The sequence below is a fragment of the Scomber japonicus genome, chromosome 2, assembly GCF_027409825.1.
Source record: "Scomber japonicus isolate fScoJap1 chromosome 2, fScoJap1.pri, whole genome shotgun sequence".
Taxonomy (NCBI): Eukaryota; Metazoa; Chordata; class Actinopteri; order Scombriformes; family Scombridae; genus Scomber; species Scomber japonicus.
Genome location: NC_070579.1, coordinates 21,458,212 through 21,479,729, shown reverse-complemented (window position 1 = coordinate 21,479,729; position 21,518 = coordinate 21,458,212). Strand labels below are relative to the sequence as shown.

The 21,518-nt window shown below is 40.9% G+C and overlaps 1 protein-coding gene across 1 annotated transcript in view; it reads right to left on the bottom strand.

Moving 5' to 3' along the window:
- Nucleotides 1-1,194: 1,194 nt before the first annotated feature.
- pax5 (paired box 5) overlaps nucleotides 1,195-21,518 on the bottom strand; it is a 44,392-nt gene continuing 24,068 nt past the window's right edge. Inside the window, exons 7-11 of the mRNA XM_053330122.1 lie at nucleotides 12,393-12,525; nucleotides 7,702-7,803; nucleotides 4,668-4,754; nucleotides 3,353-3,439; nucleotides 1,195-1,277 (exon numbers count right to left, since the gene is read on the bottom strand). Coding sequence (XP_053186097.1) covers nucleotides 1,195-1,277; nucleotides 3,353-3,439; nucleotides 4,668-4,754; nucleotides 7,702-7,803; nucleotides 12,393-12,525 — 492 coding nt within the window. The remainder of the gene's footprint in view (nucleotides 1,278-3,352; nucleotides 3,440-4,667; nucleotides 4,755-7,701; nucleotides 7,804-12,392; nucleotides 12,526-21,518) is intronic.

The window sequence follows — 21,518 nt, the reverse complement described above, 5'->3', positions numbered from 1 at the left end:
TACATTTATAAACAAAGACTTCTTTTCATATTGAAAGTTTTTAAGATTTCATATTTCACTGCATCGTCATGATCATCATCATCATCATCATCATCATCACTATTCTAGCACAACAGCGTGACACATATTATAAATCATTACAGGCATTCACTCTCATCATGGAGCGCAGCGCAGAAAAGCTTCTTAATATATTACTCTGTGTCTCCTCCATTTATAAATAGCTCTTGATCAGGACTAAATCTTGGCTGGGGAGGTAGGATAGCACCTTCCTGTACAATAACACTCCCTGGTTTTGGTCTGATGTGAAAACTCACACTATTCATTTTACAGTAGAGGCTCAGATTTTAGGTCTGTGCTTTGCTGAAAGGCCTGCCTGCCTGTCGGTCAGTGGTGTTCACACCTCTTCCAATGTAAGTGTGGACATTAACTACAGTTTTTTCTCATTGGGGTGCTGAAAACACAGAGGGATCTGGCTGTTAACATGTGTTTGAATTTGTGTAACTGAACACTCCCATTCAAAATCAGGGTATCCCATTCTTTAACCATTCGAAGAAATGGGTTGAATCAACTGCAAAGAGTCTAGCGTGACAAAGTTATGGTAGCAATTTTGGTCATTTAATGTTATGAAAATTAGATTGTCTTTACTTCACCGTAACATGGCATAGAAAATTGATTGATTTATGTCAGGTCATAAAAAGACTGTCTGAAAAAGTGATTTTTGCTCTAATCAGCTCAAATAATTTCATCAAAAACCTTAAAACACAACAATTGACCTAGCAGATCACAATGCAGACACTTTCCACTGACCTCTTAGATCGGTAAATGATTGGTTGAAAACAAATTCAAATAAGATAGGGATACCATTTCTTTATGTAGTATGAGAGTGCTCAAATTTTATGAAATGTTCTGATCAATCCTTTATCTTCCAGGTATTGACACTGCAACGCTTATGTCCACACAGTAATGTAATACCCCTACAGTAAGTCTGTGTTGCAGGCTAGCCATGTGTGGATTGGGGTAAGTGTCAATCAAAGAAAATTCAAACTTCACTGACGTCAGAAAGTTTGAAATGTTCTCCTCATTGTTGTCCATGTGTAGACAGGCTTGTACTGAGCAGTGCTGGTGCTATCCGTTCCTCCCTCCCTCCCTCGTCGCCTTCCTCTCTGCATCCTCCTCCTCTCTCAGTAGGAGGGGTCAGTGGCGGTCGTAGGCGGAGGCTGTTGCAGTGGCAGCAGGGCCCGCCCCCCGTGATGTCGCACTGTAGTAGTACGGTGACCCTGGGATGCAACACAAAAACATTCAATTGTTTTAAATGAGATGAAAATGTTTACAGATTTATTATTATTTTTTTATTTTTTTGTGTTCATTTTGGCTCTATTTCTGTTGGTTATTATGTGAAATGTTGGGACATGTTGACATTGCTACAACAAAGCCAACACTTTAATCATATTTTTAAAAACTGCATTTTTCTTTTTGGCCACTTGGAGACATTACAAAAAGCTGTACACATGACATCCACATAGTATCACCTTAAAAAGTTGATAATTAAAATGTTGGCAGACAGTTTCTTACAAATCCAGCAGATAAGGATACTGCTACTACAGATACATTAGCACTTAGCACTATACAAATAGAGATTGATTGATTGATTGATTGATTGATTGATGTGTAGTGTTTGCTCTCTTTTTAGCTTTGTTTGGTCTCCACCAATACTTGAGGGAAATGGCTCTTTTGCTGCGAAATGTTCCACTGTGTTCAGTTGCTAACTTTGTTGATCTTGATGAAAGTAAGTCTTGCAGGGCAGAAAACCAAATTATGAGCTAAAAAAATGCAAATTTGGTCTGCAGAGCTAAGGCGAACTCAAGTGGAGTCAGGTGATAATTATCGGAGGGTTTGGCACTATAGTAACCACTTTCTCATGCACAAAGTCATTTGATCCATTGTTCATATAGAGAAAGTGAAACATTTTATTTATAGTTCAAAAATAAACACAAAGGCAAATGAAGATAATAATCCTTCATTGCACAGGAAAATAATTATAAAGAAGTTTATTTGTAGGACTTTTCAAAGTCAATGTTAGAAGATGCTTTACATAAACATAAGATAGATCTAAAAAATGCAGAGAACATAATAAGATGACGAGCATAAAATGCAGAAAAATGATTCATAGGCTAACCGATAAAAAATAGTTTTTAAGAAGTGATTTGAAAGCCTTGGTAACTTAGTTTCAGCCACATTCACAGATATCAGCAATTACCTTGGTGAATTCAAGTTTTATTACTGATAGAAATGATGGTCAAAAATGACAAAAATAAATTGTAATAATCTCGAATTATCCTTTAACCACTTGGGGTTACTGAAATGAAGTATAAATGTAAAATGAGCAGCTTCAATTTTCTTTTAAGATTATATTTTACTTTGAATGTGAGTAGTGAAAGGCATGGGTGAGATGACATGAGCTGATGAAGCTAATGACAGAAAAAATTAGTCTCCCTTTCATGTACCACCAATAAAATGGACTTTGTCTACTTCTTGACACCTTTTTCTTTCGTCTACTTACACACACACACACACACACACACACACACACACACACACACACACACACACACACACACACACACACACACTCTATACACCATCTAAGTGACAGTCTAAGCTGACACACTGAGTACAGCTCTACTACTACTGATCCCTTGAGTCTATTCTCTCCTCAGGGAAGAGGTCAATTCAATACTGTAACCCCACAGACACTCAGAAACCCACACTCACACACTTTAATACACACAGTAAAGAAAACTGCCTGCACATACACACACACACACACACACACACACACACACACACACACACACACGCACCTGTCTCTGTCACTTCCATCAATCAGCCCAGCTATGTGTTGACAGGTTATGTCTGTCCACAGTCCAGGTAATCTCAGGAGGCTCTTTGGGGAAGTGAGGCATTAAGCCGGCCTGACAAACTATTTAGTCTCACTCAAGACTTCAGACGCCCTCTCTCCCCTTCTGCCTCTTTTTTCCCCCAAAACACTTTCTTTCATTCGTCACCTTTACTTTCATCCTTCCCCTCTTTTCCTCTGCATCATAACCTCTTCCTTCCTTTTGCCATCAATCTAAAACCTTTCAAGGTGCCCCAATGTGCATCCTGTCCTCTTCTTATCATATTAAAGCTACCTTACAGTCTCTTTGTTTGTTTTCCTTTCTTTCAATTCTCTGCTACCATCTTTCCTCATGATTTCACCTCCTTCTGTACATGCACTTGCATTATCACACACACTCTTCACTTGTCTCTATTCTTTCACATGCTTTCTTTCTTTCTCTCTTTCTCCACCTACCTTGCATCTGTCCTGCCTGGCTGGTGAAGAGACTGGAAGAGCAGCCGATTTCCGTCCCCAGGAGAGACCCATAATCCTGCTGAAACACTGGGGACAACAGAAGGATGGAGGGAATTAAAGAGGGAGAGGAGAGGTAAAGAGAGGGTGGGGTTGGGTTGTGGGGGGGTGGGGGTGCGCAGTACAGGTCAGCACAGCCTGACCCCCTCTCACCTATTGACCTTTACACCGTCACCCTCTTGACCGTTTCACCTTTAAACGTGACCCCAAAAATGGTTCCCTAGACAATGACTTTGACGCTGACTGTTGGCTCAGGGTTAATTTTTTCCCATTAAAACACTAATGCAAAGGTGTAAAGACAGTGTATCCAAACTTTCAGAACAAACATTTGAAATCATGTGAAAATATCTCATCGGAAGTGATGGTTTGGACACAAAGTAGTAGTGACTGCCAGTACCTCAACCACATTTGTTCCAACTAAAGATCTAAATGTTTTCCTAAAACAGCTGGTTACTAGTTTTTCATTTTCATTTGTCACTCAAGCACTTCATCCCTATGAAGGAACGCCCACTGCAACAGCATTGATCAATGATGTGTTTTTAATAGTTTTTCAGTCAATGATAGAGGTCTATTGCTCAAAGGAATAATCTATATCAAGTTTTGGCTACAAAGGAAGTAATCAATCATTACGGTCAACTCATAATAATTGAGGAAAACATTGAATATGAACAACTATGACTTATTCACACATTACTACACCATATACACAATAAATAATAAACTACCTATCACTATCACCTGTCCTATAAGTAACTCAGGCCACCACTTGATAAAACAAACAAAAGAAACAGAAATTTAGACAAGCCATTATGATTAATATGAAGGTGGTTGCGTGAAAAATGAAAAATATAAAGTCAGAGTCAGTTTCCTCAAGAGTAACTAGTCAAATCCAACAAATCCCAAAATGTAACACTGATGAGATGCAAATAAATGCCTCCTAATCTGTTCCTTCCTCTCACTCTCTTCTGTCTGTTTTCATCAAATCCATTCACACCCCAAATTGCCAGTCTTACTTAAAAAAAAAAAAAAGTGCGCAAAACCATTAGTATGTCTATGAAATATTGTACTGTATTGCACAATATAGACTGAAATGTGATGTAATGGGAAAATGAACAGAAGACCATGAAATATATAACATATTACAATAGAGTATTAGAGTGACAGGAACTGGACTGTGAGATAGTATGAAATGAAATTGGTTGATACAATTATTGACCCAGGTTTGGTAATCCACTGCAAAGGTATTGGATTCACCTACCTAATAAACTGGGGTTAGGAAATCTCCACGATTCGTTGTATGTGGAATACTGAGGGTGTGAGTATGGACTTCCGGAAAAATCTCCCCCTGAAAGAAAAAACAGAAATATATATAGTATTTAGAAACAGCAAAGAATAGAGAGGATTGACCTGGCTGGTTTTGTTTTTTAAATTCCTTTTTCCTTGGAAGTTACGCATGCTGAACATTTTTTGGTTCATTTTGTTCCACTTAATGCTTAATGGAGCCCTATCATCTTCAATTTATTTACTCAGAGCAATCAAGCTGTAGGGAGAGGCACTGTATCAGTGTACAGATGAAGGCTACAGTAGTTCCAACACTATGGGAAATAAAGAACCTGTGTATCTCTGTTTAAATGTGATTTTTACATGGTACAAAAAGGTGTTATTCATAGCCTTGTATACATGACTCCATCAGTATCCAGATTTCTGCTTGCCAGTATTGTCACAGTCTGATTCCTCTTCAGCCACTTTGTCATTTGTGTATAAACTGAGTTGTGTCAGCAGTTGTGAAAAACCCTGCTTTGTCTCTGGTTGCCTGAACTATTTTGCATTTACCGCTCTGATACATTTGGCTCCTCCACCTGATCACCATTAGTGGGAAGAAGAGCTCAATCGTAAAATCTGCCATCTGCGTTATCAAACTTTCAATTTAATTTCAGCATGACTCTGATTACATCACTTATCACAACAGTTTTGTTTTTATTTTTTTATTCATCAGAAATATTGGAACACTCTAGCAAGCATATTCAGTTTTCTCAAAACCAGGATAAAGGCTTATTCAGGTTTTTGAAACCAGCAAAGTGTTTATATGAGCAAACACATGACTGGAATACAGATGAGGGAATCTCTGCACATCAGCCGATAGATTTTAAAGGGAACAACAAACATATTTTGTTATATATATATATGTATATATATACACACATATATATATATTGGTGCTCATGATGTGATTTCTTTTGCTAACAGTAACCATCTTTATCTTTCCTACAGAGCGGTTTGCAGACTAGTTGAGTGACTGAACTGGAGAGCTCAGCGAGACTAGAGAGGTCCTGCCATACAGTGGATGATAGTGTAGCTTTTCTCCCTCATTTACTACTTACTGTCTGGGGTCTACTCTTTCTCTTGTCTTCCCCTCCCACTCCTCCCTTCACCCCTTTCTTCTTTATTTTTCTCTCTCGTCCTCCAGCTTGCCTGACTACAGCCCGCCCGTCACCCTTCACATCAAAACAACATTCTTCTCCATTTCTTCTCCTCTTTTTCCCCCATCCCTCTGCTGACTTGCTCTCTCTTTCTTCACTCTTTTGCTCTTTCTTTCTTTTCTCCTGAACCTTCACTCCTCCCGGGGGATCCCTCTCCCATAGCTGACAGTCACAGAGCCTGATGCCCCCACACACACACACTCCCCCTTCCTCCTCTCTCCCTCTCGTTCTGTCGGTTCTGCCTCACTGCTCTCCTACACCCCCTCTGAGTGTCAGCCCCCCTGCTGCAGAGAGAGAGACAGAGAGAGAGAAGAAGAACACCAGAAGAGAGTTGCTTGCTTAATGAAGGTATGATATTAGACAGAGCGGACAAAAAGGAGGATAATTTGCCTGAGAAGTACCGAGATAAAACATGGTGAAGCCGGAGAAGCAAAGTTGGGAGATTATCTCCTCCACTCATTCCAGTCGGCTTGTGGATTCAGGCAGCTTAGAATATTCACTGAGAAGAATTTAGATGTCGAAGCTGTTTGTGTTTGTTTGGATGTTTGTTCTTTCTTGCATTACCCATTGTGCAAGTGTGTGTGTATATATGTGTGTGTGTGCGCGCGCGCGTGTGTATGTTTAGCTGCGTCTGTCAGGTGGGGTCGGGATGCGGTCTCCATGGCATCCCTGGGTGCGAACATCCTCCCCTTGTCATCACCGTAGTGACGGCAACGTGTCAGGTTGTTTAGGAGACGGGAGTGGGGGGGTGGGGGGGAGTGTTCAGGGGTCTCCCTTGTGTAGCTCAGTGTCAAGGTCGCAAACACACACACACTCACACACACACACACTGTCAAAAACAAATACACACACATACACACAAACAATCGCATGCCAGCACACATATAAACATACACTAACTGGAACACACACACACACACACACACACACACACACACACACACACACTCAAACACACACAAATATGCTGTCAAACCTGAGGACAGGATGGGGTGAGCGCAGGGGGACAGGGCGATAGGGTTACCCATCTTAAGACGTGCTGTTCCTACATGTCCACTGAGAGTGTGTGTGTGTCACAGACTGAATGATTGGGAATACACAGAGATGAGAACTTGTAAACAACATTGTTTTGACTTTGTTTCAATGCCTACGTTGCTCCCGTGTTTCTCACTTTATTTCTCTGCAGCACACTTCACACTGACCACGACCACCGCTGCAAGTCTGAGAGAGCCAGTGTGCGAGTGAGCGAGAGAGAGAGAAAGTAGAGAGAACAAGAATGGCGGTCCAGAATTGAAACACAAAAGCGGCGTCGAAGGCAGAGTGGAAGGGAATGAATGAATTAGTCGTGGGTCACTGGTGATTCTCATTAAAAACAAATTACTAATGTTGAGGAGGGACAGCTGTGCTACTGTGGCTGGTTTCTAATGATACACACACACACACACACACACGCACACACACACACACACACACACACACACACACACACACACACACAGAAACACACAACACAAACACATACACACACATACATATAGATGCACACACTTCACCCCCTGGGAGCACTGTCAGCTGTAGCATAGACAGACAAGAAAGAGGAAGTGGCAAAGCTAAGTGCAGCCCCTGAAGACACACACACATCCAGTGGGAGTTAAAACTGATATGTGTGTACAATGTACAGATCTGCTGAGACAGATGATGAATTACTGCAAAGGAGAGAAAGTTGAAAGTGTTTGAGTCAGTGTGTGCCACATGTGTGTGTGTGTGTGTGTGTGTGTGTGTGTGTGTGTGTGTGTCTGTGGGCCCACTCACCGGGTACCATGCCAGTGAGGGAAGGGGTGGAGTAGCTGCCCTGTCCAGTGGGAGGAACATGGGGAGGGTAGCCTGGCAGAGTGGTGCTGGCTAGGTCTCGACCTGTAATCAAACACACAGACACGTACATGCTATCATCAATACCTAATAGCTATCAGTAGTATTAACAGATAAGCCCAAAACTGTCACATCTTCACCATCAGAAAACCAGACAAATCACATTTAAAGAACTGAAACCTGAAAGTTTTTCCCATATTTGCTTTAAATATATTTGGTAATGTGCTTTTAATTTGTGGATTATGAAGATTGCTGCTCTAACTGTCGCCTGAATTCTGACTAAACAGGCTAAACAGATCCATCTTTATTACAAACCTTAATCTTTTAAAAATGTACTTGACAGAATTGTAAAGGACAGTAAAGACACTATGTAGGGAGTTAGGGTTTAACATTAGTATACAAAAGTGACCATGGAGATCGTAAATGAGTTACTGTCCAATGATGTGCTAAAAATGGTAATTTTTTAAATATAATTTTTTCTCAGAGACAAAACTAACTTCAATGTAGTATCGTCTTGATTGTGAAGATTTTAGAAAATAAAAAGACATTCTGATGTCATAACAGGAAATGCACAGGTATAACCAATATCATTAACTCAATTTATCTGAAGAATCCCCAGGAAAGGTTCACAAACTTTCATAATGTCAATCTACGAGATGGGCGACAAAGTCATTGCCCTTCTTCCATGCAAAATGTATTTAGAAGTTAATCGAAAGGACATATAAAGCTTCAGCAGCCCAAATTAGTCAACGTAAGTGGACTTCACAAAGGTTTTTCTGTGCCAAATTCCCTCTTTTTGTTACTATAGCTACTTCTACTGCAACTGAATTGGAAAACACTGTCCATTGAGACAAAAAGAAGGAATTTTAAACTAGAGATTAACTGTGGAAGATATCCAATTTATTTGACTCACTCACACATTCAAAACCTCATATTATCTTCAGATAAACTTTTAAAAGTTTTTAAATGAGGACTGTGGATTTTGCCCCCCATCCCTTTGGAGATCCCAAATTGGAGAGGGATATTCTAATGGTCAGTATTAGCAAGAGGAATGATTACAGTGTCCATATGAGTATCTGACTATTGATTTAAAACATGAACCTATCCTTTAACATCTTAAAAGACTGCCATCTTTGCTCATATTATTAGTTATACATGTTATGCTATTAAAAAAAGGCTGATATTAGTTACTTTCCTCCCCTGAAAGAAATTATACTTATGACTTGAAATTAATGTGATAGCCTCATGTTAATTTCTGCGTATCATGCAGGGTCTTTATTGAAAAATGCATGCCAGAGCATATTCAGGGCATCCCTCTGTCTTTTGTTTCTTTCCTCCTTGTTTTCCATCTGCTGACATCTATTAATTTACAATCTCCCCCTCCTCTCGTTATACCCGCCCCCCCTTTCCCCTGTCTGTCACTCGGCAGATAGGATATATAACTGCATTAGACTACATGACAGTGTGTCGGCCCAAATCATTTCTCTATGTTTGCACGCAGTAGACATTGGGAGAGTGCGGAGAGGAACCCTCCATTCATCATCATCATATACACACACACACACAACTGCACACACTTGCATCAGCACCCCCCCCCCCCTGCACACACACATTTATCATCATCATAAACAGCTCAGATGCTAACACCATCAATCCCATTCACTTCCCCTCCACTTAACCACCACTAACTAACAGGGAGGAGGAGGAGGAGGAGGAGGAGAGTGAAATAGAGAACATAAAAGACAAGGAGAAATGGGGTGAAACAAAATGAAGAGAACAAGAAAGACAAAGAGAGAAAGAAAGGAGACGTTACTGGAAAAGGAGATAGAGTAGTAGTGGAAGAAATGTTGATGGAGGTGGAGCTAATTGCTAATTTTAGCCACTTTATAAACTGCTGTGTAGATGAATCTATGACACTGCATCCCTTTTTATTAGCTGATCTTTTTTCGTGCGCAAAATCTTCATCTGAAATGAAACTAGTAACTAAATGTGACAAAGTGTAGGATAACCTGAATATCCTTTGGACAGTACTTGAGTAAATGCATTTAGATGTTTTCCACCACTGGAGAATAGAGCTAGACTGACATATCGACCAATATTTGCTCATTGCAGATATGTTTAAATCAGTGTATATGTTAGATGATACTGACACCAGAATTTGCAGCACACAGCCAAGTAGTCAAGAGTTTAGAAATAGTGTGAACATTACATAATTTGTCCACCAAAGAAAACTGGCAAGTACCTTATCGCAGTTAAATAAAACTGGTTTTAGAAATCCTTATAAAAATGTTTGTGTTTATGTAGAAAAAATGAATTCCAGCCGATATGTTGTCATCAATTTTTCTTTTAATTCTCAAATTTCATTTTCAGCCTCAGAAAATCTACTACTGATTGGGCTATACTGGAGAAGGAGCATGAAATAAAGGAGAACAAGAACATAGAGAAGAGAAGGACATGAGGGGAGGAAGTAACCTCCCCATAAAAAAACACAACATGTGTGGTTACAAATCTACCATGGCTTTGATATCTCATCCTTTCATATTTTGCCCTCTTCACTTAATATTTGCTTCCCTCCTCCCTACTTCTGTTTTTCTCTCACAGATCCCCTCTCTACTACAGCCTCCTCTGTCCCTCTCCGCCTCCTCTCTCCTGTCTCGGTGTAGTAAAGTTTTTCTCGGTGTTTGACGCGACAGCAAGGCATTAGTGCAGACGGGCTACTCATCCGCTCAGGGTCAGTGCACAGGGCAAGGAGGAGTGGGAGGAGAGGGTGGAAGAGAGCAGAGATGGACTCTCTACAGCCCAACTTAGAGGGGGCAGACAGGGCCAGATCCTCTGAGGTGTGTGTCTGTGTGTGTACGTGTGTGTGTGTGTGTGTGTGTGTGTGTGTGTGTGTGTGTGTGTGTGTGTGTGTGTGTGTGTGTGTTTGCGTGCTTGCGTTTCTGTGCCTGTGCATGCTGTGTATTTGTGTATATGCCAGTGGTGTTGATGTATCTGATTTCCACAGCTTTGCCGTAGAGGTCAACGAACAAGTACAAGTCTCCTCCACGCTCAGTTGCAGCTATGAACACACACTCTCTGCCTCTGTTTCCATCTTACTGTCTCCCAATCTAACTCTTTCATATCAAACAGCCATCAAAGCAACACATGTCAAGCCTGGAACGAATAGAAGGTTTACAATATGTCCCTGTGTGTGTTTGCAATCGAGTAGACATGGGCGAAGTTTAGGGGAAAACGAACCGAGCCTACAGATCCAGAAAGGCCTCAGAGAAGAAGATTGAGTGTGTAAATGTTGCTGTACAGCATGTGTCCAGAGTATCAACACTTCAAGGATGCAATAACACTGCGTCAAACACACGGATGTCTGATCCCCTAGAGGGAGCTCTATTCTGAGAGAAAAGACAGGCAAAAGGAAATGCATGCATAATATTCAGAAGGTGTGTGTGTGTGTGTGTGAATATGAATGTGTGTGTTTGCATGCATAAGCAGAAATGAAAATTTTTATCTCTCTCTCTCTGTGTTTCTCTCTCTCTCTCTCTCCCCCCCCCCCCCCCGTCTCTCTCTCAACTTCTGCAGGTAATATTCCTCTGTGGTTTTGGAGGGCAAAAAAGAGCCCATTCCCTGATATCCCAAATTCCCAGCTCTATGATTCCCCTCATTACAGATGGGAACGCTGAAGCCTTGTCCAAGTGCTCCCTGGTCTACTCTTAATTAACCTCAGCCTCTCCCAGCGCCCCTAAATGGAGACAGAGGAAGAGACTATTCCCCTCTCCATCTACCTTTCTTCCCCTCCTTTCCTTTGGGCCTTTCTGCCTCTCCTGAGATCTAAAGCACTGAGCTCTTTAAACAGGTTAAATCACTTTGATCCACATAGCCTTCATCACAGCTCAAATAGATCTTTCAAGGCATTTAGTTTACTGTGTGTGGAATATGAATTACAGTATTTTTAATACTAAGGCCAGACCTATTCACTGGGCTTGATTTATAAGTTGATTGTAAAAATGTAGTGTATATTATTTATTTGTGTTCATAGTGATAAGAGATTTAACTGTCTAACCCATAGTTCTGATTGGCTACAGCTTCACACATTTATGCTACTTTATACATAATCACACTTGTATGTCAGTGTGTACCCAGGCATGAACAATACATACACATATAGACATGTGCATATACATACACTGCCTTTTCTATTTTTGACTGTTTATTTGTTTGGATGTTTTAACCCAAAATTTTAAAAATCTAATCTAGTTGCGCTTTTATGTAGTTTTATGTAACAATGTTTATCAGTATGTTCCCTGTTAAACAAACAAATCATTGAACAAATGCTCCTCATGACTGGTTGCCCACATGCTTACATAATAATAATACACAAAATGAAACTTGTTGGATTATTTGTTGGGAAATGTTATGGGAAATTACAGAAATGATTAAACTTTGATTTTGGATTGTGACTTTTTGAGTACTATAGAGTAGGTTGAATGTAACCGCCCTTGGTTTAAAGCTGATGTCATTGACTCACTCTTACAGTTAAAAAAAAGCTCAAAATGCACACTGTAGCTGTTCAGTCATATTTAAATGCAATAGTGTATGTACACCCAAACACAGTGCAGTTATTAGATAAATATCTTTCTTACCTGGAACTAGTGAATAGGACTGTGGACCGGAAACACTGGTGCCTAGCTCTGCCCCTGAACCAGGATTGGCCAAACTGTTCTTCATCTCGTCCAGTCCACCAGCTAGCGAGGCCATGGCCGAATAATCTGACGTCTGTGCAGAGGCAGGAAGTGGAGAAAGAACTTTATAAAATCATGACATTATCTGTTAGACACAACATGAACATACACTAGTGCTGCATGTTACTTTACAGCTATGATCAGTCTGTTTACTTTATCCTGCTACTCCAGCAAGTTACCGCTTCCTTATAGCAGAGACCAAAGACTGAGCTTTAGTACTATGAATGCACACGCATGCACGCACACACACAGGCACACAGATATACAGAAACACACCTACAGCAGAGAGTTTATTGATCTGTTTACAAAGACAGGGATTTACTGTACAACCAAGTCCAACGGTCTATAACCACAGGATCAGCTTGCTCTGTCTCTTCATCCCCTCTCCCTTCTCTCTCCCACTCTCTCTCTCTCTCTCACTTTCTCGCTCACTCTCTCTCGCTCTCTCTCTCTCTGTCTCTTTCACACATGCACACACAAACCTATATACACATGTACACAGCACATAGACCATGGTTAACACAAAGCCTTTTGTTTCCCCAGATACCAACAACAATAAGAACTGTGATCATCTCAGTACACATACACAGTCTCCCAATGCCCTAAACACACACACACACACACACACACACACACACACACACACACACACACACACACACACACACACACACACACACACACACACACACACAACAAACCATATAGAGAAGGGGAGACTGAACAGAGCAAAGCAATATCTGTTTGTTGTATAGTTTTACAGTTCTTTATTCTCTGAGCTACTTTTGAGAATCTTCTAAAAAAAAACTACTAGAAGTGTTTGATGCTGAAGTTATATTGCAAAAAGAAGTTAAACGTTAATCACTTTGGTGCAAATTATATAGTCCCATGGTGGACTCTACAAAAACTGATTCTTGATTGCACTTCTACATATGCTTATTTCCATGGCCCACTACGGCATCTGATTTTACCAGTGACATAAATTACTCTGGATCAACTATAAAACATATAACAATAAAACATCCCCAACATAGATAGTGACCTTGACATTACCATTATCATGCAGTTCAATTAAATATTTTTTAGGTGGCCTCCATAATAACCCATTTAAGTAATTGCTTCTCCTGACATAAAGCTCCCTCTCAATCCAATCCTCCAAAATGCAGACAGATAGATGGATAATGGTAGCGGTCCCCTCACCTGTGTCTGACCCCAACACACCACACATCTATCCTCATCTCTCTGCCAAATCTGTGATTTTGTGTGTCTGTGAGTGTGTGTGTGTTAATATGTGCAATGATTTAGAGTGATGGTATTGACACTGATGACCAACTAGATATAGATATACCACAAGAGATTCTCACGGCCAATGCTGTCATGATGGGTAAATGGTCTGTCTGCTGACTTTGTGTGTGTGTGTGTGTGTGTGTGTGTGTGTGTGTGTGTGTGTGTGTGTGTGTGTGTGTGTGTGTATGTGTGTGCACGAACGCAGTGGACGCCTTTGTGCATTTTTCTGTATATTTGTGCATATAGAAAAAAGCGACGGTCCTCTCAAGAAAAATTAAACAGTAGGTTATAATGTCAGTTGCCCAGAAACAAAATATAGTTAAGTTAGAGTGACAGATGTCATCACAGCAGTGGCACAGTTCAGTTGGTGTCTATGTACTGTAACTGTCCACATTCAAAGGAGGACGGGTGGATGGATGGTAAACCCCAACAGTGGACTTTGTCACAGGGGACTGCTATTCATTTCCTGCTTCTAAACACAAGAGTCACATTTCCCACTGTGACAGTATTTTTTTTTAAAGTACAAGTACAAATTACAATTGTCCTCTAACCTTTACCCCATGGTTATTATTGTTGCCAGTATTGTTGCCATTTTTGGTCTATGGCAAAGATCATCTTATTATAAGGATGTAGTAACTTTAACCTCCACCACTTGTTTATCTAACCTTAACAAAGTGATCATTTTTATCCAAACCATGATCCAAACCATGTGTTTTTGTGCCTAAACCTAACCAGGCCATAACCATATCATTGTCACATGATAAAACATGTACACACAAATGATGTTGTCCTGCTGATTATTGCTGACAGGGGTACCAGCGTAGAAAACACTCCTATGAGCAACTCTGGAGGGCACGTGGTTGAACAACCTATTTGGTTTATTTGGAGAACTTGTGAAGCGTTTGACATCAAGAGTTTTATGCTGACCTGTCTCAAGAAACAAGGGGAAAGAAGGAACTAACATCATAACTATCTCAGCAGCTGTTTAATACAAAACAAAAATTGGTAGAATTGATAAAAGTAGACACTCATTTGAAAGTAGCCAACTAAATATACTTATTACTATATATAGTATTTATAAACCGGCCACCACTCAGATCTGGCTGTAGCTTGGTTGCTATTCACATGTCAAAGTGAGTTAAGCCTCTCTGGGAAAAAAATGTCTCCCAAATGAATCTAATGTACTTACATATTGGCTACAGTTTTTAAAAATTATGAGTAATCACCTCTTACTTATTTAAAACGTGTTGCTAATTGATTAGCTGCTAGTCCAGTATTTGTCTTCTTTATATGTTATTTATGTTATTGTACTTGCATATATGAACAAACTGAGGAGATACAATTTCTCGCTTTTCATTAAATGTGCTCCCCTGCTTTGTTCCACATGTTACTGCTGACTGATGAGGTGATGGGGTGAGAGTTTTGCACTGACCCTTTTAATACCTCTGCATCTCTGTGTGTGTAAGTGCAGGCGTGTGTTTGTGCTCACTGACCTCTTAAACACCCCTGTTGCTCGTCAACACACAACACAACCACTGGACTGTGACCTGCCAAATAAGAGCTTACCCTGTACATTACACAGACACAGACACAGACACACACACACACACACAGACACACACACACACACACACACACACACACACACATACACACACACACACACATATCTTTCTCTTTAGACTTCAAACACAGTTTTAAGCCCTTTTTTCTCTCTTAACGTCTCACCCCCCTCACTCCCCCCTCACACATCACACCTGTAGTTTTTTTCAACCAATCTTACATGCTATCCCGGCAGCCCCTCCTCCTTCTCTTGGCTGCTCTGTCTTATTATAATGGTGTCTAATGTGTCCATGTATCCATGTAGATGGGGGCCAGGCAGCAGCAGCAGCCACAGCAGCAGAGAAGAAGGGGTCTGCCGTGGTAATTGGCCATGATGAAGTTTGGCCAGTGGGGTGACAGGCCCACTAAGGAAGATGGATCATTCTCATTCGCCCCCGTAAATGTTGTCAATTCCAGCGCTCATACAGCGCCATCAGCCCTCATCAAGGAGGAGGGACGCAGCTGCCGGGCCGTGGAGGGGTTGGAGTTTGTGTGTGTGTGTGTGTGGGGGGGGGGGTTGTGGATGGGGGGAGTTGTATGGGGCAGGATGGAGGGTTATGAGAAATGGTAGCAGGATGAGCCAGACCTGGGGCAGGAAGTCATGGTCAGGTAGAAGGATAGAAGGATGTTGGTATATAATTGACATTAATAAGAGAGAAGAAGCAAGAGGAGAGTTGAGATTGAGATGACTGAAAGGAACTGACTAATATAATACATGAAGAAAGATGGGAGTTGTTGAATAAATGAATAGTTGTTGAATCCTCGAGAGAGTGCTTGTTTTGGGAAACCGAAAGGATAAGGCTGTGTTCAGAACCACATAAAGATTGTATGAAAAAACACAACTCTCTCATTGATTGCAGCTCAGATGGTTCCAACTAGAAAGCACATGGTCATTTGGTTTAAAAAAAGAAAAAAGAAAAGAAAAACAGAAAAGTTCAACTTGGATACACTTTTGCTGCAATATGAAACAATTTGCAATGTAATTAACTAGCTCTAAGTGCTCATTCATGGTAGATTACTTTGTAACATAAACAGCATATTTCTACTGTTTACCTTGCAATCATCAAAATGGTGGTAAAATTAATGTTGCAATTACTGAGCAGTATTATAAACTGCTTTGTGGTGATTTGGCATCTCATAAACCTTCCCATATGGATCTATTTCTCAAACTGGACTTCCTGAATCATGTTTCATCATCTCACTGGTACTCAAAACATTATATTCCCACCCTTCTTCACATCTTAATTAAAACCTAAATTTGATATAACTGTTGGATATTAGTAAAGCTCCCTATAGTCCAGGAGTGCATGTTTTGACTCATTTTGTATGTATTCAAAAGCATTTCCATCATTGCCTCTATCGTCTGAAATCTGCATGCAACATGAACAGGATTTTCTTTTAAATGTCAATAAGCCAAGTGTTAAGTGCACCAAAACGACATATGCTATGATTTTTAGAGGATTACAAAAACATGAAGCCTATTGATAACCTATTGTTTATTGCATTCTGCTTTCATTTCCAGTCTCTATGAACAATACCAATAAAAAGGTACACAAACTAAACTAAATGTTAATTATGGAAAATAACTACACACATACTTATTTGGCATTTTGTCTCAGCTGTTGAACTATTGTTGTCATTCTCTCACCCACCTCACACCATCACTTTCACACAGCAGGTTGGTCTACTGACTCAGATATGGGAAGGTAATGGTTTGGTCCAAAACTCACATCAATAACAGATGAGCCCTAATCGGCCCTCTGACACACACACACACACACACACACACATACACACACACACACACACACACACACGCAGCCTGGCTAGCACCATTTGCATAATAGTATTTCCCGTTTTCTCCATTCCCCAAATAGCTCCCGATTTCTCCATTTCTGTCTCTCTCCCTCTCTCTCCACATTGTCTTGTGTATTCCTGATGGAAAAAGGCTTGACTATAAACAAATACAATTCCCTCAGAGGCCCACAAACTGAGACAGGGATTGAGGGGAAGGAATTCATCTGCGCTGCTGAGCATGGCTGTATTGGGGAGGATATTCATTTCCAGACAAGCCTGATAGACTTCAACTCTGGGGGGAGGGGAGAGGGGGTCCTACTGACCAAAGCCTCATATTCCTCTGTCCTTACACCTAAAAAAACACATCAGTGAGCCATAATCCTTCACTACAATTAACATGGGCACTGAAAAGTCAATCTCACATACACCACCCATACACTCACTAGAGCACCAAATGTGTATTAATCAACCGGTGTGCCCAGCTGTTTTTTTGTTTTTTTGTTGTTTTTTTTATGGTGGTGGTGGTGGTGGGGGGGGGGGGGGGTCATGCATTTATTATAGGGACAGGCGGAGATGACAGTTGAAGGGTGAGTGAGATAGTGGCTGACATGCAACAAAGGTCTGCAGCCAGATTTGAACTGCAGACGTTGGGTTACATGGCATGCATCTTAACCAGTAGGCTACTGGAGCGTGCCGCCATATTTGTGACTCATTTTTTACATACACAGTGGGAACAAATAGGCTCCAGGGTGACTGTTGCGGACAGACAGGAAAGTCAAATGTCAAAATGTGCTGAGATACATATTAAGAAATTGTAAGTCTTATTAGATTTTTTTGACAATACGGAAAACAGACTAAATCCAGCTCTATCCTTGAATTGTTTTACTGTCATCACATTGATGATACACTAAGAAGTGAAGGGTGTAACAATCTGTTTATAAGGAACACTAGTATGTATTATGAGTCTGTCAGCCTATTTTTACCCAGTTAAGTATGGGTCGATCCTTGAGAGGAGATCAACTTTCAGAAGAGATCAACTTTGACCTCTGCTTCTGTGCTAAGCTTTCTAGCTGGACAAAATGACAAGGAGAGAGCAGGTGATTGATAGCAGTCCCTCCCTTTCTCTTTCTATGTCTATGTAGCCAGGCTCTTTGGTGCCGGGATGGGCATTTGGACCCAGGGCGGTATGGATGGGTGGGGGCGCCATCAGCCGTGCTGATTTATCACCTGAGTAATAGGAAGTGATTGAAGGGAAATTCAAATGAACTCTCTCTGACAGGCACACATGCAGACACACATACAAGCACGCACACACAAATTAATACTGGGGCTTAATAGACTACAGGGAGAGGGGGAACAAGAGCAGGAGAGGGAGATGAGATAAAAGGATGGCTTGTTAGTGGGTAAAGATAATGAAAAGGTCTGAGACAAACAGGATAGAAGAGTAACTACTGGTGACAGATAAAATAAGATTTGCTTGTGAGGAACGTGAGCAATTTTATTTTTTATCTCTTCGAGTGGAATGGAGGAAGACGAAATAATGAATGAGGCTCATATTTCAGTACAAGAAAGCCAAAAGATAATGAGGAGCTTAAAAAAACTGCTGAAATTACAGTATATTAGTATACCATTATAATATACTGTTGGCACCTGAAATTGAGCCACTTGCTCTTCAGTTTCTCACTTATATGATTGAGCTCGCTACCTTTCTTTTACAAATGCACAGACGCACATTCCATCAAAGGCACCAACATCAACAGCAGGTCTGATTCTGTGAGGCATCTTTTAGCAATGTCAATCACAACACAGCGTGACCCTCCTTGACCGTAACCCCAGCAGTACTGTCTCTCTCTCTCTCTCTCTCTCTCTCTCTCTAACCCACTCCTACTCACACTCACACACACCACTAACACAAACACCCACACACAACAGACAAAGCCCACATACCAAAGAGGCTGAGCTGGAAGCTAGTGTCAGTGTTAAATGTATGACTGTCAATCATCCACTCTGGGAAATGCAGACAGATACTGATGTAGAATTGTGTGTGTGTGTGTGTGTGTGTGTGTGTGTGTGTGTGTGTGTGTGTATGTGTGTTCTTGCAACTCTTTATAATCACAATGCAGTTCCTAAAGCCCCCAGGGTGACCCGGAGTTTAATGTCCCCATCCCTGACCCCGACCCCAGTGGCTTGATCAGGCTCAGAGAGGACGCTGACCTATGAATCATGGGTATTATAGTCTTGAATCGTAGTCTATAGAGCTACTACGGCCAATCCCTGTCGACCTCTCGCCCTGTGCCACTCCACTCCCCATGTCGGTCAGGAGGAAGTGAATGGGCTAAAAAGCCAAACTCTGCCCTTTAGGTCTAAGGCTATAGCCCTTCTGTGGTTCCATATACTGCTACTCCACCAGTGTGTGTGTTTGTCCTCTTGCCCTTGACATTGACTAAATAAACAACTGAATCAGGCATATCTTTAAAGGTTGTGGAAACAAGTGTGTCATTTTGAGACATTGGCAAAGTATTTTCTTAATATTTACTAGAAGGCTGCAGATTAGATGATATCTGAGAGAATACAAATGCTGGACTGTTGTTTTGTGTATTCAGTGTACTACTTACACCTGTCTATTTCACTCGGATTTACATTAATGCACTACTGCGAAAGGGCACAAGGTCAATTTAGATGCAACATTAAGAGACACAGACACACCCTTCCTCAATGTCTTTCTTCTGCTCTTCATCTCACATATGCGGCATATTCCCAAGATGCATCAGCATGCAGACAGCTCCATTGCCATCCCCAAGCAGCAGGAAGTGAGGTCATAATGAGAGCTGGGTCAATATGCTCATTAACCCCTGCAGTGTGTCTAGATTATAGGAACATCAATAGGCCAGGCCTGACTGGGTCTCTGTTGCAGACATCACATTGTCTATCAGACCACAGAAACACACAGCGGTCTGTCAGGCTAACAAAGAAAACACACCTCAGATACTGACATTTTCAGATCACTCAGTGAAGAACCAACAGGGAAGACACAATTAGGAACTTCGGAACTTAACTTCAGTTCTTATGTATTGCTTTGAATATATAATAATTGATATCTAAATTGGAGTTTCACTGAGTGATCTGACTAATTTCAAGCACAAGATTGACATGGCATGGCAAGGCATAGCAGGCAGGAGAGGCTTTTAGCAAAAAGCAGAGACAAGCGTTGAATCTAACAATCTCATAAGGCACTATATCTGCAACAAGCATGTGTATCTGTTGACAAATGATTAGGTCACTGAGCTAATTCAGTGTGATCAATGTCTATAGTGCATGTCAAAATATGAAAATTATCTTTCATTCAACTAGAAGTGGCCTCTACATTACATTTTAGTTTTCAGTTGATATAAGTATGCAGTTCCTGTATCTAGTGGGAGAGCCAGACTGAGACCTCAATTCACTTTGAGGTGGCACGGAAATCAATGTCTTGCTCAGTTCTTTTGTCTGCTTGACATGGTGCCGAAGGCCAAATACTCACTATTTTAGCTCCCTCGCTCTTTAAGTCACTCTCTCAGGCATGACTGCTGCTAGTATGACATTAGGAATCAGAACATCCCTATGAAAAATGATTAGCAAAGCTGGCGGAGCAAGAGTGTTGTATGAAATTGGCAGGGAGATTGGATGGGGCCAGCACAACTTGATGGCTGCAGAGCTAGAATGCATTTGTTACTGTGCTGCACAAGAAAAACACACATAAGTGACCTGACGTGTGGTGGCCAATGGGATGGCCAGGTTTTAAAGTTATAATCTTTAAGACTATCATGAAATCTATTTTTAATACTTTTTTGTAATTTATTAATATTAGCCTATTATTTATTTCCATTGTGAGTGGTGGAATCAGTCATTTCCATGCTGGATTTCACCTACTCACCAGGATTCACAGGATGATGATACATGATACATGTATTTAATCCAGTGGTAGGCTTGGGCGGTATCACGGTATTACGGTATACCGGGGTGTATAGAAATGTCGACGGTATGATATTCAATACCGTCAAAAATACAAAAAAAACCCTCGATTTTACATGGAGCACCTGAAGGCAGCATGTAATACCACCTCCGTCCACAGTGTGGGTTGCAATGTGATTGACCTCACAGGAAGTGAACACTGCAGAAGAAGTGATTCAAAATATCTTTCTTCGCTAAAAACCAAAATATGAGAAATTTGCTCATTGTATGTGTGATGAATGATGAATGAACATTTTTCTTCGTTTGAGCTGATATTCACTGTGAGGCCTTCAGTTACTTTGTTCCTGACGTTTATTCTGCTGTTTCTCTGCTGCGGTACCTGATGAACAG